Here is a 25,798-nt window from a genome sequence, read left to right on the forward strand (position 1 = left end):
CCCCGTCTGAGAGCAGCTTCCAGCTGCCCCGCTCAGGGCTCTGGCACAACCCAGCCCTAATCCTGAGGGCTAACAAGGTTTCCTATAAGGGAGAATTGATATATTTATGAACACAGTGAAGCTGTTAAGGCTTTTTCCTCCCATTCCCTGAAACCGCATCCACTTAGAAGCAAATTTATTTGTATACACATAGCGCTCAGGACAAGCAACACAAAGAAACCGTGATTGAAACAGGCTCTCACAGCAAATAATCACCAATCCCAACAACAGAAGAGACTTTTCAACTCATCTGCATCCAGTCCCAGGGATGTCTTGTTAGTTTATATTTACTGCTCTTTTCGTTTTTTTTTTTTTTTTTTTTTTTATATATATCAGTTGTTGTGGAAATCTAAATGATCTTTGGAACAACCTGGTCCCAATTATTGTGCTGCTTTAGCATCTAAAATCAGCATGAGTTAAGCACCTACACTGGAGAACTTAGATGAGTAGATGGTGTTCCCAAAGATGAGCTGAGAAATGAACAACATGAGATTAATTACATTTACATGTTTTTCTTCTAAAGACAAAATGCTTCATTTTGGCAGCTTCTTCTGGACATCCAAATAACAAGACAATAGACTTTAAGCCAGTTGGTGTCCTATTTCCTCTTCCTCCTTATCTTTACCCTTTTTTTTTTTCTTTTAGGTATTTAATTTGATGGAATAACACGTTCTGAGCATGACAGGCAGCTTTCTTAATGGGCTTGTCTGCTCTTGTTCACACCATGGCATCAATTATACACAGTTGTCTTTGACTTGGAACGTTAACTCCCCTGGTGACTAATTACAGTACCTAATGTTAGGGTCCCAAGTGGCACAGACTGGAGATTAATAACTGCAGTTCATCCTGCTGCTCGGGGACTGAAAACTTAACTATCCCTGGAGATTTCAGTGCTCCTGGTTTTCTCAGACCTTAAAAGACGGAAAGGAACTGCAATGCATTACCAGCTTTTGGAGTGAAAATGAAAGTTTAGAAGGAATTTCAACACTGTGCCTTTCCCAAGATCCCGTCTCTTTCCCCTATCAGTCCTGTTATATTTTTGTTTTAGGCCACAAACATAATTTCTTTTTCCATTCAAATCATGTATATTTTAATGAGTTCTCCCCACAAACAAGAGTTGCTTTTAATGATTATAATAATTGGGACACAGGGAAATACCACTGCTAAATGGCTGAAGAGCAGTGTACTTAGAAGGAGATTAAGACATTCTTGGTTCTGAACTGTTTGTGGCTTCTGGTGATCAGGGCAGAATCCTGACTTGTCCAAAGTTAGTGGCAAAACTGCTGATTTTGCATAGTTTTAACAAGCAGCCTAGCACACAAATTATATTCCCAGAATGATTTCAGGCTACTATTTTTAGCTTAGCTCACTTCCCTTATCCCCAAAGTAATCTAAAAGGGATACGTTCATTTTTGTTTTGGAGTACGTAGTCTTGCCCAAACAGATGTCCTACATCAGAGACATCCCAGGTGTCACAACTTACCTGTGAAAAGCCCCTTTTTTTTTTTTTGCCTCCAACTGTGGTGATTCTTGTGTGACAGGAATGGTAAATGCTCCACAGGTTTGCAAGAGTTAGAGACCACCAGCTCTTGGAGTGCTCAAACCTTGCAAACTCTGTGTAGAAAAATGGATGAATGATACAAGAAAGTTTTCCTCATATCTCTGATTTGAAGCTTCAGAGACAACAGTATTAACCGGTCTGTCAAGTTATGTGTTAAGATCAGTCTTCAGTGTCTTTCTTGAGAAGCTGGATTCTTCCTTGCCAAGACCAGCGAACGCAGCTCCTTTGGAGAGAATCGTCTGCCAGCGAACCCCAATTTGCAGCCCCCAGTGAATAGTAAAGTAACATGTAATTGCAGTCCCATATTGTAATATCCTATTCCTGTGAGCACACAGGCCATGAATTTTTTTGGAGAAGAGGTTACACTCTTGTCTTCAAATAAGATAAGAGTCTTCAGGACTTAAATATGCTTTTTTTTTTTTTTTTTTTTTTAAGGAGTAATGTACATTAGGCCCTTTTAATGACAAAAATCAAACTGCGGAACAGAGCAAGCAGTTGGTCACAGCTTCTGCAGCGATTTAGCGGCAGAACCGGAGCGAGTCCGTAAGCCTCAAGTGTCACCCTACCCGCTACGCAGATCATCAGCCTCTTCCTTACGCTGAGAATAGCTGAACACACGCGATGCACACGCCAATTCAAGAACACATCTTTAGGCTGTATCCAACCCTATATATATTTAAGCTCAGCTAATCCTGGAATTTTTAAATAGAGACATTTATAGGTAAGATTATATATGTAATTATGGCCTAAGGTCTATACTTTGGAATAGAAGTCGGAGAGAGTAAACTTACCTGCTCAAAATGTTCACAAGTGGGCACAGCTGGGAGCAAGAGGAAGAAAAGTACTTTTTCATATACTCTTTTTTAATCAAGAGCCTTAACTGTTTTGGATTTGACTCACAGTACCATGGGGACAAAATCAATACTGGCTATTAGACCACAACTTCTCATCCCAATATTCAGAGACTCTGATTTTAATATATTTTGACCCATTCTGTTTATTTTTTTTTCAGCCAAGTGAATTAATGATGAATGATGCAAAACTCTGTCTGATTACATCCTTGTGGGAAGAAAATTCAATAATATTATCCTGCAATAAGTTATCTCAAAAGAATGTTACAAAAATACCAACTTATTAAATCCACAGTAACATCAACCACTGTCTAGGGGGGAAAAATATAGAATGAGCAGCAAATAATCAAGCTGCCAAAAATAGGAAAAGAGTTTGGAATGGTTTCACACAACCTGTGAAATGGCTGGTATTTTTTGTATTACATGGAAACAATCCCTAGGGAAAAGCAAAACCAGTTACAGAGGACAAAGGTTAGGACAAAGGTTATTCATTAGTATTTGATTTTTGGTGCAGTATCATTGCAAGCAGTAGGGGGAAAGATTTGCTAAGGTATTTAGGTACCTAAAGATGCCTAGCAGCATTTATAGCAGCATCTAAGTAGGTTAGGTGCCTAATTCCCATTAACTCCATCAGCATCTTTAAGCTGCTAAACATCTTTGCCAATCTGGCCCCAGGGTCTGAGCTGGCAGGTGTCTCTATCGACACTGATGGGGCTGTGTGTGTTTGCAGCAGCTCCTGCTGCTCCTCTGAGCAGAACTGACCCCCCACGGGGACCTGTAGCCAGAGGGGCCTTGAGGTCTGAACCTGTATTTGCCTCCCAACTTGGGCTAGAACATTTTGGAAGTCACTTGCCCGCTGTTTGCAAAGAAACCGCTGAATTTTGCTGCTAGACTTGGGATAAGCGTTAAGATCTTTAAGTAGCTCCCAGGGAGTTTAAGCTGAGTGTTAAACACCCTGTGACTTCCCACAGAAGTCAGGATTCCGCAGGCCAAGTCATAACTGAATTTGCTGAGCTTTAAGAGAGCCTTTCCCACTAATTAGTGGAAACAACCTTGACTATTTAACAACCACAAATTGTATTCTTAAAAGGATTTTCCTAGCCTTCAGTAAATGGCAATAGACACTCTCTGACTTGTCAGAAACAGGCCTAAAGAAATACCACATCATTTGTTTCGGGTTCATAAAACTGCCTGTCATGAGAGGCATTTAAATAGATGGTGAACATTACGTGGGATAGATCAACCTGTGTTAAACACTTAGCTTGACTGAAGCTGTCTCTCGGTATTCCAGCTTGTCAGCTTTATCTTCCACAGCAAAACACATACAGTGAACTGCAATTTCTTCACTGTGAAAACCCACTTCTCTCTGGCAATGAAGTAACTCCAGTGGGTGTTATGGAGAGGATAACTTGCTAACTCCAGTTTGTGCAAGGGGTAGATGAGGCCATGCAACAGATGGTGCCTATGAACCAAACATATTCTGATGTAAAGCAGCTAATTAAGAGGAGCAGTTACAGATAGGAAGTTTTAGGGAAAAAAGAAATTGCCCATTTATTATATTTTATTCTAAATAATTTCTAATTGCTTAATTTAAAGGAGAGACCAAAGCCACTAACCAGTTCCTAGATAGGATTCCATTAGCTTCTTAAAATCCAATTCTGTGGAGTATAAGTGAAACGTGAGGCTCATTGAAGACCAGCAGGGACACCTGCCCGCTACACGAGGATGTGGGTGATGCTGGTGGAAGGGCAGGTTTATGTGCGTATATTTATCTGGGGGGCTGATGAAAGGATCATCTAATTTATTGCGACACTGAGTCGTGATACTAGGAAGTTATTTAACACCTACTAAATTGAGTATCTAACAGGCCTGTGTAGATACTTGTGTCAAGCTACTTGCTTTGATCATGGGGCATGGGCTGTTTTAAATTTACTGGAGTATCTGTAGTGTTTGCAGGGTAGCATGCTGCGAGTATTCAGGTATGGATTAACACCAGGGTGTGCCAGAACAGTATTTCTCACAGTATCACCTTCACACAGAAAATAAATGCAGGTGGAGGTGTCAATTTTAGCCATTATTTTAAAGGATTATCAAGTTGAACTTGCATATTTTTCCACTTGTTTTATTGTGCAATAAAAATGAAAAGTAGCTGTTTATAGTGTTGCATGTTTTGACAACTGTTCTTTACAAATTCTTCTTAAATTATCCTAGAACCATTTTCTCAACATACACCGTACAACTTAATCAAAATAGTTTTGCAAACTATTTCACAGAAAGGGAGAGAGAAGGGGAGACAGAGAAATAACCTAGGAAACAAGTATGCCAGCTTACAAAAATAGATGAGAACATTTGGAGATTGTAGGGATGAAAATGTAGTCTCAGTAGTGGAGAATGTGAACTAGTAGATTATCTGAAGAGGTAATACTTACCGGAGGAGAAGCTAGATGGATGCAGGGATCCATACCTAAAGTGTCTTTAATTTCTAGGCAAAATTATAAGCGAGAGGGAGAAACTCGTTGTCAAGTTTCTGAAATGTTCTCAGCTGTGGGCGGAGAGAGTAAGCAGAGCAGGCGGGATGCCAGCGCTCTGCCTGGGTTTCTGCCCTCTCGTGCGCAGCAGTGCGCGTTGCGTGCCTGGAGCCGGAGATCATTCCAGCTCCTCGGGGAGGGCAGGCAGGACGCGCAGGGCTGTCCTCCTCCGAACGATCCGACAGGAGGACAGCTCTGAATTGCTGTTAGCCTCTAGAGTCTCTGCTGATGAAGCCTGCCTGCTCCGCAGGCTCTAGCTCTGTCCCTAAATAGCTTCTCTTAAGTGAATCGCTCAGCTGGCTGTCACAAAGCCACTAGCAGAATAAGCCAAGACTGTGAGGTCAGGTGGAGATTCAACTTCTCTTGCACGGAACTGCTAAACTGGAGTCTACATGTGATCTGCCTATCATAAAAGTATGAACTGAAAGCTCCTGTCATATAGAAAGCACCCTAACTGCTGCTAGGACTACAGTAAATACTGAAATCCATAATCTTATATATCTGCTGTGTATTATGAGTCTGGACCACTTTCAGAAAGGGATTTAAATAATAATCTAAATAATATATATAGTGTGTAACCCTGCACCTGAAGCACGTGCTTTGCACCTTCAGCTTGTGTTCTGGGGGAACAGAGAGGAAAGATGAAGTATGTGAGAGCCACTGGAGCAAGACAGGGCTGAAGCATTGCCACCTTAAGGGCTACTGCTGTGTACGAGGAGTTTTCTCAGAAATGTAAGTTACTGTGGACGTGCTGAGCAAGCTCTTCTTCCTAATCCACACCACCTGTGCAGATTCGTGGAAAAATTGGTTCTGACCTAGTTAAAAATACAAAACAATTTTTCTTATTTGCTTATTGAGTATATCCTGACACCTACTTCCAGCAAAGTCTGCAAAAAGCTCTTTTTCTGAGCTGGACTTCACTCCTGTACCTCTTCCTCCACCAGACCATTTTTGCACAGCTCACAGGCCACACGCAATAGATTGCTGCACTGCTGTTCAAAGAAGAGGCTAAAGTGTAAATTATTTTTGATTCAATAAGGCCAACGGCTACAGTGTAGCTGACTCGGCGCCGCTCTGTAATGCAGAGGTTGTAGAAAGAGTGGTAGAGCCATGGGCCTACTTAGGAGTACACTGATTTTTAAATCCTACCTGCCAGAGACAGACTCCAAAAAACGTGACACTGCAGCCTCCTTCTTTTGTATCATCCAAGAGAGAGGAGCTGGGGTGGGGAAGGGTGCCTGAATCTTTCCAGGCAAGTTCCCAAGTCCGTAACTGCAGGTTGCAGCCCAGGCCTTCCTCACATGCTTAGAGTACTGCCCTCCTCCTTGGCCTTAAGGTCACACATAGTTTTCCTTTGGCATATTCACTAATGCTTCAGCGAAATTGCAGGTCCTTAGCTCACTCATTAGTCAAAAGCTACCATATATATAATACATACACATATATATACACACATGTATATGTATATACACACCCACGCATAGAGTCTCCAGATGCTCCAGCACAGAATCAGGCATTGGGCAGAGCAGGCATCAGATGTAGTGCTGTAAATAATGAGATTTAAAGTATCCTGTGCTAGTGGGGTACAGTGAAACCCGTTCATTAGGTTGGAGCAGTGAAAGTTGTTCATTAGGTTGCAGTAGCACCCCCGTTGTTTTCTTTATCCTCTTTAAATCATCACCCATGTTTACAACAAGATTTTGTTCTACTTAAGGACCAACTTTGAGGAGGTGACTGATTTCTGCTGATCCTGGAGGTGGCTTCACAGGTTTCATTGTACTTGAAACTTCACAGCTTCCTCTGAAATGTTTGATGCATGTGTGTATCAGTTTAGCAGAGTACAAAAGTAGATTTTCATTCTTGCCTAATATTGTTGACAGAGTACAGGGTCCTCTACCAAAACAGTTTCTTTTTACTTGACAGCTTACAAAAACTCATTATCCTAAAGCCCAATCACCAGTATTAATAAAGTACTTCTTAAAAGAGTCATCTGGGCTCAGATACTTGTAATAATCTGCAAATATTTGTTAGTAATAAAATAAATTCAGAAATTTCTTTTATAAAAATGAGATAATATTCAGTAGTTATAGAAAAGGCATCTATGTTACACCCACTATCAGTGGTTAAAAAAGAAAAAAAAATGCTCACCTTGCATGTTTCAGTCAAACATAACTGGCAATTGCCATGTGAGCCACAGCCAAGGGCCCAGCCCTATTCTCCTGGGCCAAGTTGTGAAGCTCTCAGTGGATTGGAGTTATACCAATAAGAAAGTCAGGAGAGGACAGGATCAGGCCCTAATGATGCCTGCACTGCAAACTGGGGCAAGTAAAGACTGAAGGGAGTCTTCTGCAGCACCTGCATCTTTCGCAGGGGGAATCTCACCCACGGATAAAAACCTACCTAAACGAACAGAACACATGCTGACTTCAAGGGGAGGAGTATCACCAGGTACTACTATGTTAGACTAGGAAGTATATCAGATCAAGAACTGCACGTCTTCTCACTACCGTGCTGCAATCACACAAACTTTCTGTCAACTGACGTCCTCAGCTCTTGGACCCGGGAGGATCTCTTATTCCATCGTCGTCATCCTCGGGGCCAAACAGGCTTAGTGCACTTGTTACTGGATGGATCCAAGAGGTTGTCTGTGTTACATGACTGAAAAGAAACAAGAAAGTTAATGCTTATTTTCATCAATTTAATTAAATATGAAGTGCCATGATAGAACTTCTCTGGATTTACCTTCTCAAGTGAAAACAGAATTTGCCTTTCTGTCTTCAAAAATCCTCTCCTAAAACATCTAATTACGGATAGTGATACTTTAACGAACTGACTTGGGAGTCAATGTTGCACTACAATAGCTTACAGGCATGGGCAGCACTTTTCAAACAACACGACTGTGCTATAGTTAGGAGAAAAAAAAATCTATGATCACTGTGTTACAACATCTTGAGCTGCAGAACTCATTCCAGCAGTTGGAGAACCATGGAAGTTGAATGAACTAGACTCCATCCAGTCTGTTTTTCTGCCAATGCAAGATTTACCGCCTGCAGCACTATTTTAAGTGATTATATTGCCAGCTTTTATCAAACCAATTCCTAGAAATTCCTTACACAATATAACTAAGATTTTTTTTTTCCCCATTCAGGGTCTGTAGATATCCCTGTCCTAGCATGCCTTGATCTGCTATGTACTTTGTCTCTATTTTCTCCTGATTACACAGCATCAACCTTGAAAAATGAGAGAAAATGCAATGAAATACAAGAGTTATGTGGAAAAGCACTCGTGGTTCTTTGATGTAATGAATTAAAAAAATCTTCATTAAGTGTTTATTCTTCAGAGGATCCTCCTCCTACATACTTTAGGACCAAGGGGCGAAAGATAGTTACTTTCTGCTAACTGCTGTAAGAATTTGATTTTGTTCTTTTAGGAATAAATGCAAAAATTCTTATGATCTTTAATAGTGCAGCGCTGCAGCACTTAAATCAGGAGTAATTTTGCTTTATTCAATAGCATAACTTTGTTCATTCACGTGTAGGAAAAGAGAATTAGTTTTCATCCATTTTCAACCTATGTCGGCCACATTTTGCTCAAATGTCCATTTGCTGTAGATGCCTCTGATGTGAACTGAGTTGTTTCAGCCCTGCACTGGACTTTATCCCTTGAGCACTGCTAGTGGGATGGTTTGTTTGAAACTCTTAGCCGAAATCCTTACTAAGAAAAGAACTCTTAGAAACATTAAGTCCAGATACTGTCTCGCACTGTAGAACGACACGCAGATTATTTAGGTACAAAACAAATGTATAGCCACCCCTCCACCCTGTTTATTTTTAGTTCTCCACAAGTGCTGGTGCTGGGCTAAAGAGCTTTGACATAATCAGTTCGAAGAGATAATCCCAGATTACTGGTTTGCAGAACATTCTTGTATTAGAGATACATCCTCTCTGATTTGTATGTTAGAGCCAGCAATAAAAGTGAGAGGGAATGCAAATCTACCTCCAGGCTTTGCTTAACTGAAGAAGAAACTACTTTGAATATTGCAGGAAGATTTGGAAGGCTAACATTACAAATTCTAAATGTAAAACACTTTCCATTTGCAAATGTTCTTGTTCAAAAGACCCTTTTCACCACATTTTCAGAGCAATTAACAATATCTAAAGATTTTTAGGTTTTCAAACAAATTACTGCTTATTGGAGGGCAGCCAAATTCATTGTTGGGAAACAGAAATATTTGATTTGAGAATACAGCAGTGGCTTATTCTGCCTTTTTTTTAAAAATATATTAGGAAATTGCAGGACAAATTTTAGGCCTTGTAAAAACAAAATATGAGAACACAAGATTGTTTTGGCAAATAAATGGTAGTAAATTATTTAAAATGCCATTATGATTATTTTCCTTATGACTCTTACTTCGTGTGGAAAATGGTTTCTTTTAAAAACGAGAATTCAGGACATTCTTTTAAGAAAAGAATACTTCAAAGGTAATACAAATTAATGGAACAGAAAGTCTATTTGTTAGACTTTGAGCATTATCAAGGCATATTCTTCACCTTAAGTTATGTTCTCCATCAGGGCCAGCCTCTGGAGCCTCACAGGGGATGCAGAGAAGCCTGGCGGACAGCGGGATGCGGAGCTACGGAGCGAGCACGTCCCGCTCCGTGGAGGTTACTGTGTCGTGACAGGGGCCGTGGCCGTAAGTCTTGCCTTATTCTTCCAGCCCACCAGGGTTTCTGGGCTGGGGAAGGAACAATCTTGTGCAAGAGCCGTTTGTTTGAGAACTGTTCAGGCAACATGATGCAGCCTTAAACCATTAATTAGCCAAACTCTCATAATGAATGGATTCATTAGGGGCCACTGAATGAGTTCTGCCAAATAGGATTTAGTTGTATCTGAACTCGGAAAGCCAAATTCTGGCCTCATATGAACCCTGTGCTTCTCTATTAAATTGCGTGGCATTGAAGACGACCCCAGTGAAAGCAGAATTCTGCTCAGCTGAAATGGAAGACTGAGGTAACTCCTTTTTTCTCCTTAAATGAACACACCCAATAACCTAATCCATTTAATCTGCAATTGTAATTTTGCTAATGTCTAACCTTTATCTAGTTTTGTATTTCCCAAACTATACTAACCCCTCAAAATGCAATAATGATTTACTAGAGAGCATGGGTGCTTGCTGGAGCTTTTACTGATCTGTACCAACTGCAGAGTTTTGCAAAGCCACTGTTGAAACGCAGCTACCGCTGACTGGTTTAAGACAAACACAAAAAACCACATACTCCAAAAGCTTTAGCCTTTAATACTTAACGTTTTTGCTACTAACATGATCACGAAAGAATCAAAAAAAAGCAAATAACACTGCTAGCTATAAAGGCAATGGTTTGGAAATGGGCACGAGCTATACTACCCAGAATATGGTCCACATGTGCCCTTTTGGACAGCCACACTTAGCCCAGTGCAAAAGGGGGACGTGCCCACTGCTGGCTCTGTGGGGGCCTATGTGGGTTTCTTTGCTATACATTAATGCACAGTGGTGACTTGGGGGCTAGTGAGAGCTAGAGCAACAGGAAAATAAAGTGAAGATTCTGAAGCCTAATCCTGCACCTGTAGGTTACATCATCTTCTGTGTTTTCTCTTGCACAGAATCTGTCTGGACTACACGTGGGTTTTCAATAATGGCTTTAATTAATCTCTTTGTCTTTTATTGTTGGACCTTTCTAGTTTTGCTTCTCTTATTCTCAGGCTAAGGTTTGCTTTGAAAGGATTTATTTTCTCCTTAAAATTCATCCTCCCAAATCTTACATCTATGAGGAGGCCCTCTGTACTTTGCTCTTTCCCTTCCATTTCACTCATATTTCTCTTCCTCTGAAAACCTCTACGGTTGGGATCAACATCCCTCATGCACCTGCTGAAAGGTGCCTAATGGTACCGCTTTCAAAAACCTGCTCCTGCACAAGTGGATGGTCCTCATTTGACCCAGACACCTTGGTAGACCTTCACGTGCTGGAGAGCTGGGACAGAATCACTCTTCCTCGTGCCACCAGATGGCAATGGAGCATCCGAGGGAGTCCCAGGGACCTGCTGCTCCTCAAGGAACTCAGCTAATTCTGTTGCTCTTCAATCTCTACCAGATCACGTTTCTAAATCACTCTACGGTCTGAATAAGCAGACTAATACAACGTGTAGCTACTGGTACTGCACCTAACAAATTTTGTGAATGCAGTCCTAATTTTATTTAGGATTGCATGCATTTTGGGAACACAACTGTTCCTTAGCTTTTAATACTTTGCTGTTGTCCCTTATGAATTTGAACTTGTTATTCATTTTTTATTTCCTTAGTGTCAATGTTTACCATGAAATAAGTTCTCCAAACCAGCATCCACTTATAGACCCAGTTATGGTTTTTGTCATGTTTCGTATCCCCTTTGAAAACGTCAGCAGTTGGGAGGCTTGGAAGTTGGAAGTTAAATGCTGTCTGGATACCCAGAGTAAAGCATTTGCAAAGACTCTTGCTATTTTGAAGTGCAAATGCTGGGAGGATCTGCCAGGAGTAACTACTACTTATCTGTAACTAAAGAATTTTAGTTTTGCAGACAAGGGATTGGGATAAAATGAAATAACTAAGTGAAGTTGACATTAGCATAGTCAGTCAATCCTGAGAGCATCTAGGGAAGAGACTTTCCAGACCTGAAACCTATCAACAGTTTGGGAAGGGATTTTGTATTGCATCTATCAAAACCTGATTATTTGAAATCAATTTCTCTTTTTTTTTTTCTTTTTCATTTTTGTTAAAATGAGCTTGAAACTAGACTCGCTTTCAAGACTATGTATCATAAGAAACATACTGCGTATAAACTACTCTAAGAGAGGCTAAGCAGGTCCTGAAAGATGGCAGTGACCTTACGTTTATTGGCTGTAATAAGACTGAGAGTACTTGTCACCTCATTGGACTGTGCCCTAAGGTGACGTAAATCCATTTTTTATTTCCCTCAGGGACTGCAGATTTTGCTTCGACAATGATTAAAAACAGGGGATACAAAGTGAAACTCTAGTAGAGAGTCTCACTATTTATTCCTTGATTAAACCAATTAAGCATTTGCCTATCATGAAAAAAATATATGAGCAATTTCAGACAGCAGTTATCTCTGGAAAAAAGCATTTATTCATCCAAATAGCCTACTATATTATTAAAAATCTTCAACAGTAATGGCTCAGTCTAAAACCAAACCAGTAATCTGATCAAACAAGTAGGATCTGAGCCAAGGGTAAGGTGAAATGCTTCAGTGATAGCATATGCAAACGTTTCAGCTTTAAAGCTCTCACTGAAGTGCATCTCATCCCTGTATTAGCCAACTGCTGCTGCTCTCAAAGTGCTGTTTTAGTAATAGACGTGGTTACTCCCAATCCTGGGTCTGTACGTGTCAACACCATAAAAATGTATTTTAGTGCAGCATATTTACAGTGGCAGCAGGACAAGGATGAGCGGTGCCAGCTCTGCACGTTCAGCCAAGCAAGGCCAGCACAGCTCCAACGCGGGATGGGAACCCAGCCCGTTCCCAGGGCAGGCTGAGGGGGATCAGGCCCCTTCCCCGCGTGCCCATCCTGCAGGCAACACAAAGGGTCCTTCTAGGAGGAATCGTGCCACCAGTTTGCCCACTTCCTCTCAGTCCTATCAGCATAGGCCTGGTATCTTGATGGGATGGACACCGCGGACTCAAGCCAAGATGAGGTCAGATGTTCCTGCCACGGTCCGGAACATGCACAAAGCTGCTGCTTAAACCACTTGTGCACTAAAGGGGATTAAAGCCTGAATGATGGTTCAGGTCCAAGATTCAGAGGAAACACACGCAGAGGACACCTGTGCACCGTGTTCCTGCTTCTAACAGCTCTCCCAAACCCCAGGCAGATCTCAGGAGAAGGAAAGGTGTAGAGGATAAAAGGGATAGGGGTTAAAAAAAACAACAAAACTCCCAGAAAAACAAAACAAAACCTCCAAAAACTAACCAAAATCAGCTTAAAGTCTTAACATTCTTGTATTACAAACTAATGTTATCATAAAATCCAATGCTAACCTTCCTAGCATTACCACTGAGGTTTCTTCTTCATAGTCCTGCAAAATGGCTTCAGTGAAACATCACAGTAAATGAATTCCCAGCAATCACAATATTTGCAATTAAACCATTTCTAGATCCAATAAATTATTTTGATTTTCCATTGCATCCTGGGTATCTCCAAGTCTTCATGAATTTGCATTTAGCAAATGCCTTACACTAAATCATTGCTTTGCCTCTTAATAATGAGTCTTATTTCAAATAGTGTTTGTGAACAAAGAACAGCCAGGGGACAAACTTTTTGGAGAGAAATACTGTTTCTGAATACATTTATTCTTCATAACCATCTTGAGACACAGCAAAGGATCATGTAATTCAGATGACAGACATTAAACACTTTATGAAAATAAAAGTTCTCTGAGATGTCTCAAGGTGGTTATCCAAATAAAAAACAAAAATATCAGGATTTATGAACCATAAATTCATATGGTTACTTCTGAAAGCTCTTGGATTGATGCCGAGTTAAAGTCTGCATGGAACATTTTGGAACATTATGCATTAAAAACTTTCTATAAAGAAATAATAATAGTTAGCACTTGGTTAGGGCTGAATCAGTCTGATTTAAATATTTGTGTCTGTATAACTATTATTACCTCTATTTTCAGATAGGAGGATTTGAGGATGAGAGGTAAAAAGAAACATTCTCAAAAGCAGCCTGTTTTTGAGTGACAAATGTGAAAGAAGAAGGGTCCAATTTTCAGAGAGGTAAAGTACTTGCCTCTTTCTTTGAACTCAACGGAAACAGAATATGCCATGCCTAAAAATATCTCTTCTGCTCACAAATCCAAAGTTATTAAGATGGGGACACCTACAATGCTGATTTTACTGATTGATAATTCTGGTGCAACTGAATTGCCTACTGCTATGCAGGGAACTAGGAGAGGAGAAAGGAGCTTTGTGCTTTCAGTGTAGCATGAAGGAAGTAAAAGCAACTGCGATTTATTTTCCTTTTATGATGATACCTTTAGTCCTGGTTTTATAAAACATGAGTGTTTATACTAGAGAAGTTCTTCATCTATCACATGCTTTGCTATTCTTAGTTCAGTCATAAAATAATAAACAGTTTCTGCGAATGACCAAGTTCCAGTAAAATTAATGATGGCTCCTCCTCAAGCAAAATAGAATATTATAAAAACGAATAAACATGATGTGTTGGCTTTCAAAGTGGAAGTCTGATTTGTTCAGTATGATTTCAAAAGCTACTAAAACGCATCAAATACATTTTTATTAATCTTTTGCATGTATTGTTTCAGTTTAGATTGTTACTTAACATGAACCAAGTTCTATTCCCTGTTATACCAGCATATTTTCAGAGTATTTCACTGCCTGCTCTGTCACATTAAAGCATGCAGGCACAACTTCTGATTTCTACATATATTATGGGAGCAGAAAAAAAGCATAAATCAAATACTACTCTTTCCCCTTTGGTATAGGATAGAAAACTCTCAGGCCCTAATATATCTAAGGGAGAAGAAACAAAAAGATTAAAATACTTGGGAATTTTTACTTATTTTTTAAGAGAATTTCATTTTAAATAAATATTCCCTCATTGCTTGAAGAAAAAGACAGTTCATGAGGAAGAAACAGTGTTTACAGGGGCAAAATTCACAGCTGGTCCTTACAAACTGTACACATATGCAAGCAGTGGGTGGCAGTGGGAGGGAGAATAGCAAGGCCCTACCTAATTTTAGGTGCCGGTCTCATGATACAGAGCTACCATATGTTAAAGGTGAACAAAGTGGGAGGATGGAAGAAATCAACTGCAATGGGTTTCTCTGGGAAATAATTTGGTGTTCCAGCCATGCTTTTTTATACTGCTCTTAGGGGACTCTAACCAAAACAGTGTATGTCCATTAACCAATTAGCAAAGATAATACAACATTGGGAGAACAAAGTTATACACAGCTTTACTTCTGTAAAATTCATACTCAGGAGATGCCGATTCACAAAACCCATTCGATGTCCTTGCATTTGCCCTCATGTAACAGCATGACTTAGTAAACTCACTGAACGTTACATGTGGACTAAACCTGGGCAAAAACAGCCACATGACCAGCTTCGAAAGGGAGCAAGATGAATTTTCTCTTACTTAATAAATAAATAACTAAACAATCCTTCCCAGCTCACTGTGCATTTCACACACCTGAATGTAGGTGATGATTTATGAACCTGTACAAGCCCCTTTGTGTATCTGGGTTGTATGGATAAAACATTTTGGCTGACAGGAATTTCTATCAGAACATCAGTAACTGGATTTCTCATACAGAACTGCCTTAATCACCTAATAAATAAAACTCTATTAATAATCAACTTTTTTACCTGATTATGCCTCTTCAACACATTGGCCCCTCTGAGTTTGAGAGGCATTGAAAAATTGAAGGGGATCCAGTGGGAACACAAAGATGGTTGGAGCGTTGGAGAACTTGACACATGAAGAAAGGCTGAAGGAAAGGGGTTTGTCCAGGCTAGAGGAGAGGAAGCTCAGGGGGATCTAGGCATTCTTCCAACACCTAAAACGTTTATAGAAAAGACGCATTATCAGGTTCCAACTACTCAACATTAGCAGTGTTAGCTGGAACCGGATCCTGTGAAAAAGCCAAGGAAACAGTGTTGTAAACACAGGAACAGCTTGCCCAGACAAGTGGTCTCCCTTACTGCAGACATCCAAGGCCTGGTTTAGCAGGGCTTGGGATAGCTTACTTTTCAATAGAAGGTTGGATAAGGTGATTTCCAGAGATCCCTTCCAACCCACACACTTCTCCAATTCTATTCTATGATTGTGCTAATCCTACTGATTACTGAAAACTCTGTGTGGCTACATTCAACTGTCATTTTGATTAAACAGACTCTGTAAACTCAACTCTTCTGAACCAAATTTGACATGAATGTTGATAAAATTATGAAGTGTAAATTGGTAAGAAAACAGGCATGGGCAATGTGTTTCCATTAGGTATTAATTTTTGGGGGCATAAGTCTGGTATTGAGTATGACTGACCAACTGTATTGGTACATGCAAAATACACTCGTATTTTCCCTCTTCATTACTTTAAAGTACACCAGATAAAGTCCAAAGTGCATCTGGGGCCAAAGTTGCTCTTTATCCTTAGTACTGCAACAGAAGAAAACCTCAGCTCTACTAGTAACAAACCCCACACCTACTTTTAAATCAACAGCTGTAATTTTTTGCCTTTCTGATAACTGTTAATAATATTTTTAAGACACTTGAGCTTAATTTTCTCCAATACACACTGAGATGTAATTCAGAGACTTACATTGCTATTTGATACTACACAGAAAATCCACACACCTGACCTGAATGACTAGCACAGACTCATCTGAGTTTGTGACAAGCTACTGCAGTGTAAAAAGTCATTTTTTGACACTTGCCAATACTTAGCAAGCAGGTTGTTGTTAAGTTAATGGGAGACTGAAATGACCTCCTGTATAAAAGAGATGGCTTCAAAAATTGTCTTAAACTGAGCATGCATGTACAAGATGCAGCTTGCTCTGATAGCTCTACAGAAGCGTTCACTCCCTAAGGACTAAAGCCATGTAAATGTTTTATTCATGTCAGTTATTCACATAAGTGGGTTTCACTTTAGTGTGTAACACAAGCCAGCTGGTTTGCTTCTTTTAAACTCTGATTTCTCATGCACTTCATATTGCTACACCCCCTTCAGAGATATTTATGGAAATTTCACAGCAAGCTGTCTCAAGCTTATGTGCTATTAAGATGCCATTCCAGGGTGTTTATTGCATTAGACTTATAACATGGATTTATGGACTCTGCTACTTGAAGGACCAATAAAACACTCTGGACATGAATTACTTCCACCTATTAATTAAATGACAGCTATTAATTAAAAAAAAAATTGACTGTTGGTAGCACATCCTAAAACTGCTGTGGATTTAAACAGTGCCATTGCAGCTTCTGTATGTCCTCACAACATAACTGCATAGTAAAAGTGGCAATTCATATATGAGTTTATTTGTGGCAGCATTTAGGGAATTACAACCTTTTCTGTTTGTTATATAGATTGTAGAGGGTTAGTGTTGAAATAGTCTTAAATCCTTCATGGCTTTGCCTGTTATAAATAACAAAGAACGAAAGGACTAAAATTCACAGCCAAACAGCACAAGAAGGTTACAGTATTAGTGCCAGAGCTGAAAAGTATCAACTATTCTGCTAATTCCCATTCAAACAATTGGATTAAGTCTTATTGAAGATCACAGCCTGATAAAATGCACCTCCAGCTAAGTTCCTCCTGGAATGTTTTCAATATGAGGCACAATTTTCATGCTGAAATCTCTTCCATTCTGTGTCAGTAACAAGGGACTTGCACTACATTTGCTCCTTGCTCTAACTAACTTTCTCAAACAACTTGAAACGTATCACAAACAGCAGCAAAAAGTATGAATTCTTAATCACACAAAAAGCCTTACAGTCTGTACAGACTTTTGGAAACAGCGCTGCAAGCAAAATAAGGAAATAGGTGAAAGGAATGTTAATTACTCTGATCTCTTACTGAACGCTCAGTTAAGTTTGTTCTAATGAGCTGAAATAAGAACTGTTAGCCCAGCTCTTGCCCCCTTCTCGACAATTAGAACTGAGAGATTTTCCTTCTCTGCCATGGAAGGACTGACAGGGGGGGACTCCTGAGCACTGACTGCAGAAGGTGACGACAGCAATTCTGGAGCGGGATCGTCTGTAATGCTGGGAGCACATTAGGAAATATGGTGGGAAAGACATTCCAATTCAAGGTTCAGCAGTCAAAGATCAGATAGGCCACAACTCCTAAAAAACCTCCTGCCAGCCAGATCTGTAGCTTCAGCAAGGGGGATGATACAAATATCGGACGCTTTCTGCAAGTTAAGCTCCCACCACCTGGATTAGCTGAGATTCAAGCTCTGCAATATGAACATTTGCAATAATTCAGCTTCCAAATGCAGCTCTTTTAAAAGACAATTCTCAAGCATACTCAGCAAATCTAGATTCCTTTTAAGGACCAATGGAACAGTGCTCTATTCTAATAGTTTCTTTTGTATTTATTTAAACTGCTAAACAATTGACTTTCTGCAGGACAGCAAGACTCTTTTTAATTTCCTAAGTTATTTTTCTGCAATATTTCTGCTATAACCCCATGTACTAACCTACATCTGTCTGAAAATAAAAGCCACCCTTTGATTAGAGCTGGAATGTACTATCATACATGGTGTGTTTGAAAACCTCTGCAGAAAAAAAAAAGAAAAAAAAAACATGTCTGCTTTAATATATCTAGCTCGAGGCACCATGGGGTTAGTTAAGGACAACGGAGCAGCCAGTTTGGAAAAAAAAAAAAAAAAGAAGAAAAAAAAAAGAAAAAAGTCTCTGCTTTTCTTGGCTGCCTAATGCACAAACTTCAATGCTATTTACGTGACTTTGGTAAAAGTCTGGGATTAGAGATCTATTCACTACCCTTCTTGTATTTTAGGAGTGTTGATAGAAGCTCACCTTCAAAATACCATCTTTTTATATGCCATCTATAGGAATTAAACAATATGTCAAATGCAGTTGATAGAAAAACTGGCTATTAAATAATGGCTCATTATATCTACATATATACAGAATAGAGATGAATTATAATTTTAGCAAATTGCTTCAATCTTTAACAGAAATAATAAAAAGCTACTACACTTACATGGTTACACTTTCACTATCTTCTAGAAAAAAAAAGCAACAATCTGCCCAGTTCACTACCGGGAGCTTCTGGGAAACATAACATGAGCTGCTGCTTTTTGATGCATTTTTACTCCTGAACTGCAGAACACAATTAAAAATAATCTTTCCTTTCCTATAGAATAGAAAAAAAAATCCCACAGCTTTTATGAAGTAGGTCTTGGTAAAGAAGCTTGCAATTCTCTGCCTGCTGGACATTAACAAAATTTAAACCATACTGCATATTTTGTAGTCAGTTAAAAAATAATGTCATATTTTCTTCATTTGTTGTATATAATGAACTTTCTTTCATTAAAGAAGTCTTTTAATTAAGAAAAGCTGAAAAGCAAATAACTAGAAGGTCCCAGTCTTGGTGCTTTCTTTTTTTTTTAAATCTCTCTTCAGATGGTTACCGGTTTTTAAAGCTTTTGTAGAGATTTTCTTTGTGCACTGCATTATTGTAATATCTCTTCAATGTCACCCTTCCTCTAGCCCCTGGAGAGATTTGTAAAACGTATTTGTTTGAAAGAGCTTCCATACAATTACAGTTAGCTCCTGATAGAGACATATTTTTCTACTTTTTTTTTTTTTTTGCAGGACAGTATAATAGTTCCTCACTCTTACATCTTTCTGAACACTAAATGAAATTCACTATTGGTGAAGTAATGAAATAAATGAAATAAATTCACTAAATGTTTCTAATAAGCCACTTACAGTAAAAGGTATGGCTCTATCTTTGACAATACCTGCCAAATAAAGAGCAAACCCGTGGACCTGTAGGTATAATTTGCGTAGAGTAGAAATTCAAAACAATAAAGATTTTTTAAATGTATTTTGGGGAATACTGGAGTGAAGATAGTCTTGTTTAGTGGCTTGAACTGCTAGATTTGCATACATGTGACTGAGGCTTTCAACAGGCCTAATCTGCATGTCTTGACAAGTACTTATACATGCAGAATGAGAAATGCAACTTTGTAACAGGCAGTTTCAGTGGCACTGTCTATAGAAAGAAAGTTCTTAACCTGCAGGAAATGATCAAGTGAAATACCAAAACTCTGTGAAGCTCAAGTTAACTAAGCTATGGTTAACATCTTAGATGCTAAACCTACAGTTTAATGACTTTTGTCTAAATGAATGGTGCAGCAGCTTGACCTGTCTTGATCATTTAGGAATCATAACTAAGTGTTTTCAGTCCTTTTCTTTCATTCTCTTGCAACAACAAAATGACCTATTTCCAGACAAGGAAGCAAGATGTGATTTCAAGAAAACAACTCTGCTATGTTCTGATACAACCATGGATAGTTTAGGACACAAATGAATTTGCTGCTTAAGAGATACCCCACATGATTTTAAGTGATAAGTGATGGCAGTAATAAAGCTGGGCATAAAACATATCATAGCTTTGTAATTTTACTAAGCTTTCTGTTGATTCCAGGTTTAGAAATGCTTACCTTGCTGGGTTTTTATTTTACCTCCAACACGTTTTTCCCCAGAAATACTCACTTGATGAAGTATTTGATTCCATCAGCTGTATAAGCTTCTTCCCATCCATAAGGTAGACCTAAGGTGAAAGAGAGAAATAAGATGACTTGCAAAGATAGGGAGCCACAAGAACCATACAGTTTTGAAATCAGGCATAAAAAGATTATACAGGAATTCTTAACACTTTTGTGACGCCTAATATAAACATTAAAGTCTTTTCCCTTTTTAAATTTTAATTGTTGTGCTACAAAGCTATAAGCCATTAGACAAGACTTTTTCTGCTAACAATTATTTTGCAGAAGCTGACAGTTTGGTAGAATTACAGAGTCCAGCAGATGGAAATTCCTCTCCATGGGGAAAATCAGTAATACTCTTAGTAGGGTACTCTGCTATAGCTCTTAAAACATTCAGTTTTCATAGGAAGTCTTTACCGTTTTTCTTACTGTTGGTTCCACACTAACTGTTCACAGAGCTTGAAGAGCTGGAGAAAGCAGCATCAGCCAGTGTGCAAAAATGCTCCCCATGTATTCTGTTGTGATACTATATCATAATGTACATAAAGTGCAAGGTCCTAAAAGCAAATAAAACCCCTTCAGCCTCACCCATTTTAAAGGCTAGAAATAGCTATAAAAATAACACATGTATAAATATTTGTTCCTGTGCTTTAGCTTGAAAGTCATCTGGAAATGTTAGTGTCTTAGGAGTTAAACTACTTTTTTTCAAGTCACAATATATCTCCAAGACCAACTCATTAGTACCATCTGGGAGCCTGCTTTAGATTTAAAACTTTTATTTGGAAAATGTGCTGGACTGCACGCAGCATATGGTCCTCTAAAGCTTCTTTGTACCAAGACATGTCTTAAGTCTACTCAAATTTTCTTTAAAAATCCTTTCCTAAACCACTCAATTTCTTTTCTCCTGTTTTCATACCTCCGTCTCCAGTGTTGTTATTACTTCTTAAAAACCTGGAAAGGGAAGACTCCACCTCTTAAGGATAAACAGAGTCCATCAGAGCTACAGAGTCATTACTTCAGGGCACAGTGAACGAGGTACAAACTATCTGAGAGGTCACTAAGGCTTTGAGGCACCAAATGTATCTACTGACACACCAAAGTGCCAGAATTCAGAAAGGTAACCTGAGAATTGGTACACACAGAGGCATGCCAGTTTGAAATGCTAATTTGACTGATTTTTTTTTCCCTATATCACCTTTACCTTGTATCACTCACTCATTTCAGCATTCTTCCCATTTTCAGTTTAGCACAGACCTATACAATCTGCTCCTCAAATATGCTAAAAAAAGAGTAGTTCTGAGGCAATAACCCACAGCGACTTCCCTTTAAATACAAGGTAGTTGCTGTTTAACAATTTTCAAGATCTGGCAGCTATGAAGAAAGGAAGAAAGAGATGATTTACATTTTAAATGTGCTAGACATGATCAATAGATTTTCCTCCCTCTCCTAAGAGATAGAAATTTTATTCAAAATGGAAATTTTCTAACTATTTAAATGGAAATAGGACTGCATCCTTTAATTGCTACCACCTTCCCAGTCTTCCCTCACTCCTGCATGTCTCCATATGCAAGTCCAAAATAAAGGACAACAAATTTGCTGAATTATGAATGAAACCCATGTCTGATCTTTGCTTATGCTTTCAGAAGTCTGCTACACGTCTCCCATTTCATTCAGCGGGGACAGTTATACTATTTTTACTATCTCATTTTTTTTTGTAAATGAAAAATGATAGGGAAGTAATTGATTTTCTGTGTTCTTTTCTTAACCAGGAAATACTATGCTTTTTAAAACCACTGAATATGTCATCCATATGTGAAATGCTGTATTTATTCTCCACTGCTTTATCTCCCCTCTTAATGCGCATCAGATAATATATCCCATGCATTCTTCATATGCTTCAAAGCTCCACCTACATCAGTGATTTTGTCTTTTACTTTATTTTCATTCTTTCCCCATGAGTCTTTCCCTTTAGTCTTTGTTTTCACTGGCAGATTTATGCTTGCACTTCCTCATATCTCCCATAGTAGGCAGGAGACTCCTGTTTTCCCTGGATATCCTCATGGCTTCCAGCTCCTTTCCTCCATGAATCATACATAAATTGATCCACTTCCTAGTGCTCTATTTTCGCGCCCTCCAGGATCAGATTTCTGGCCTGTCCTAGAGCTCGGTTTGAAAGACTCCTAGGCTTTCACCTGCAGGTAAAGGAGCTCAAACAGAAATGCACTCTGAGAGCTCCAGGATTTGACCTACTGTTGTAGTTTCAGTTTCCTACATATTTATTGTTTCCTCTGTGAAGCACTACATTCTCTGATGGAACTTCATAAATAACATATCTTGGATCAAGTTAGCTTCATATATCATCTTTTAGAAAAAAAACCCCACAATGTTCAAAAACAAACTTCAGCAGAAAACACAAGGCATTTTGCTAATCAAATATTTGTGGGTTTTTTTTTCAAGGTAAGTAGAAGGTAATAGTCTAAAAGTAATTATCAACAGTGTCAAAATAACTATCAACATAAAAGAAGAGGAATATAGTCCAAAGCACCCTTTATCAAAGTAGAACAGCTTAACAAGAGAGGGAACGTCAGCCAAAACACGTTCTAACCTAATATTATTTTGTTCTGAGTGTATGCACTTAATTAGGGTTAAGGCAAAGGAAATGTGTTATTCTGTGTGGGAAAAAAAAAAAGAAATGAAGAAACCCCACAAACCTTTTGCAGTGTTTCAGTACTGCTGCAGCTAAGAGAAGCAGCAAAGCAGTCTCCCTGGTGACCGCCTTCCTTCTCAGCTGCAAGATGTCTGCAGCGATAACCACTGCTGTCGAGTTAATGTTACATAAAGCAGAACGGGAATGAGAACAGTAGAGCTAACAAAAATTCCCCAGCAGCTGACAAAGTCTGCATCTCACTGATTTTATTTATCACTTCTTGGGCCAGAAAATTGCCCCAAGAATGATGTTTTGTTGGTTACATATAAGTAAAAAAATAGACATTGGGACAAATTATGAACTAGTATGAAGTTTGGGATTTTGAGCACTGCTTCTAAGAGCAGATGCATCTGCTCTCACCCAGACTTCAGTACGGCTTTCCTGGGATAAAGGCTGCAAACAGCTTAATCAAAGAGTGTCACCATAGGAGGAAGGGGAAACTCAGTTTGTGACAACTGGCCTCAGGGACATTTTACAAAGAAGGGCCTGAGAGGCCAAGGCTAACAGGCTGATTCAATGCAAAACAAGGTATTTTTTAAATTCATGACTAAAGAATTAGAACTATTCAACTTCAGTTTGCAGTTCTGTTTCAGTGCCCATTTTAAAAGCAATTCCAATTCATTCCTGTCTTGATTGAATTGAATCTTGTCTCAACTGAATTTTCTTATGTACAAAGAGCCTAGTTTTATTAGAGTTATCTAACCTATAAATTGTGTAGTGCTATAGATTCATTTTAAATAAGCTAGTTAAAATATTATTTTAGAAAAAGAAATGTGGAAATGATTAGGTGAGCACATACATTCAAATGGAGTAAAACTGGCACATACTTAATATCATACTCTAGTAGCTAAACACTACAGCCCAAAATGTTTTAGTTCCATATTTTCTGACAAAATTATGTGGAGGAAATGAGCGATTCAGAGACTACATTAAGAACTGACCAAGAGAATTACTGTTCACTAGGATTCTATATAGATTTGCCCAAAGTGGGACTACTCAGGTGCTTGAAGACAAACATGCTCTTAGAGGCTTTAATTGTGCTCTCAAGGCCAGACTTTACAACCCTGCTCCCATTAGCAGCAGTTGCACAAACGTTCTTGATGAATCCAGACACGCTGCTTAGGGATAGCTGCTTCCCAAGGTAATCACTGCTCTCTCAAAACTCTTTTGTGAAGCATTACCTTATTTCCAGCACTGTTCACAGCTTTGCAATCCACAGTACAAAGGCAGCCTGTCTACAATTCATTCTCCTGTCAAGGCTAAACAGCTAAACAACCTCACGGCTGTATCATTAAACCACCTTTGCTGGAAGAAATACAAAGCATCAACCTAAGGGATGCCATTTCTATCTAGATTTCCCAAGTGGAACGGTACATTTATTCAGTCTCACATTTTTTGACCAATAAGAGAAACAGAGATGTCTGTCTGTGTATTCTTTGACATAGCTTGACTTTTTTTTGTTATATTTTTCTAAAGAAACAAGTCATGATCTAGCTCTGAACTACCTTTTGATTACCTCTTGATGTTTTAGTTGTATTTAATGTTAAAGTTCTTCAAAATTATGTTTTTCGAAAAACAGTATTGCCTGTTAAAAGTATTTCTGATCAATTTGATAAGGGATATATTAAGCATTTTTCTCCTTGTCTTTTGATAAAGTGAAATTTTGAATTCTGAGCTCTTTTCAATACCTAGAAATTCAGCAATATACTGTTATCAGTATTTAAACCTTCCTCATATGGCCTTGGTAAAAAAGGAAAATCCCTTTGCCTTAATGCAAAGAGGAGAAAGAGCTGAAGACCCTACTACCTGCATCATCCAGCTTGGGCTCCTGAGGACTCCTGGAATATGGGAATATCCCAGGTATGAGACTAAATAACCATATGATTTGAGGCTGGCAGAGGAATTCCTTGGTAAGCTATGCAATTTGGCAGAGCTAAAGCAAAAATCTGTGGAGAAATATCTAACCATCCTTGTCACGCATGTTCTACTGCATTCAGGCATAACATGGCTCTCTGTTTTTGAGGCAGTCAATAATATTTATTGTGTTCTGTTGCTCATTCTTGAGTTACCTATAAAAACTCAGGTTCAATAGAAAACAGCTTTCCGAACAGCGTGTTGTCTGGCGGCATTTGTTTCTGTGCCACTTTATTTTTTCAGACCATTTCTAGTGCTTTTCTCACAAACAAATGTCTTTCATCTAATGAATAATACTCCAAGGGGACATTCCATTCCTTTCTTCTCCATATCAAATTCCATTCTAAAGAAATCATTCTTTTTTGTCTTTTATGTTGGTGACTTAATAAATCAAAGATGGAGTAAGTAGTTTTCAAGTGGAGACAGCTGGGAAATACTAGCAACTGAAATTTATGCTGATTTTGAATACGGTTGGCAGATTGGCTCCTCTCCCTTCAGAAAAGTTCCTGTAAACTGTCCTTCAGGAAAAATATTCTTCTTTTTTGGATATTCAGAGGTTGGTGACAGATGACAATGTGCTTCCCCATTTCCTATTAATCATACGCTATTGACTCATCTATGTTGGCAAACTCATTCGTCTTTTATCAAAACAGTAAGTCACACCAGGTAACAATTAAGTATCAGAGTTGTAAAAAAGGGATGTTTCTTGTGCTGAAACTTTGAAAGACCTTGATTTTAGCAGAATACCTGATGCATCCCCAAGCTGGATGAAGAATTTTGTTCTTGAAACATTACCTTAAAAACGCACTTTTATTCAAGAAGCTGGAAAATCTACCAGAAAGTAAATTACTAAAACCAAGCTTGCTTAAAGAAAACAAAACAAAACAGCACTGAGCTGC

The 25,798-nt window shown here is 38.8% G+C and overlaps 1 protein-coding gene across 1 annotated transcript in view; it reads right to left on the reverse strand.

The window, feature by feature from the left end:
• Positions 1-7,347: 7,347 nt before the first annotated feature.
• The window catches only part of STXBP4 (syntaxin binding protein 4), a 48,845-nt gene continuing 30,394 nt past the window's right edge, over positions 7,348-25,798 (reverse strand). The window contains exons 21-22 of the mRNA XM_010211745.2: positions 20,286-20,343; positions 7,348-7,637 (exon numbers count right to left, since the gene is read on the reverse strand). Coding sequence (XP_010210047.2) covers positions 7,526-7,637; positions 20,286-20,343 — 170 coding nt within the window. The 3' untranslated portion in view covers positions 7,348-7,525. The remainder of the gene's footprint in view (positions 7,638-20,285; positions 20,344-25,798) is intronic.

Source organism: Tinamus guttatus, unplaced genomic scaffold, assembly GCF_059628265.1.
Source record: "Tinamus guttatus ecotype Peru unplaced genomic scaffold, ASM5962826v1 Tinamus_guttatus_pri_ptg000649l, whole genome shotgun sequence".
Classification (NCBI taxonomy): Eukaryota; Metazoa; Chordata; class Aves; order Tinamiformes; family Tinamidae; genus Tinamus; species Tinamus guttatus.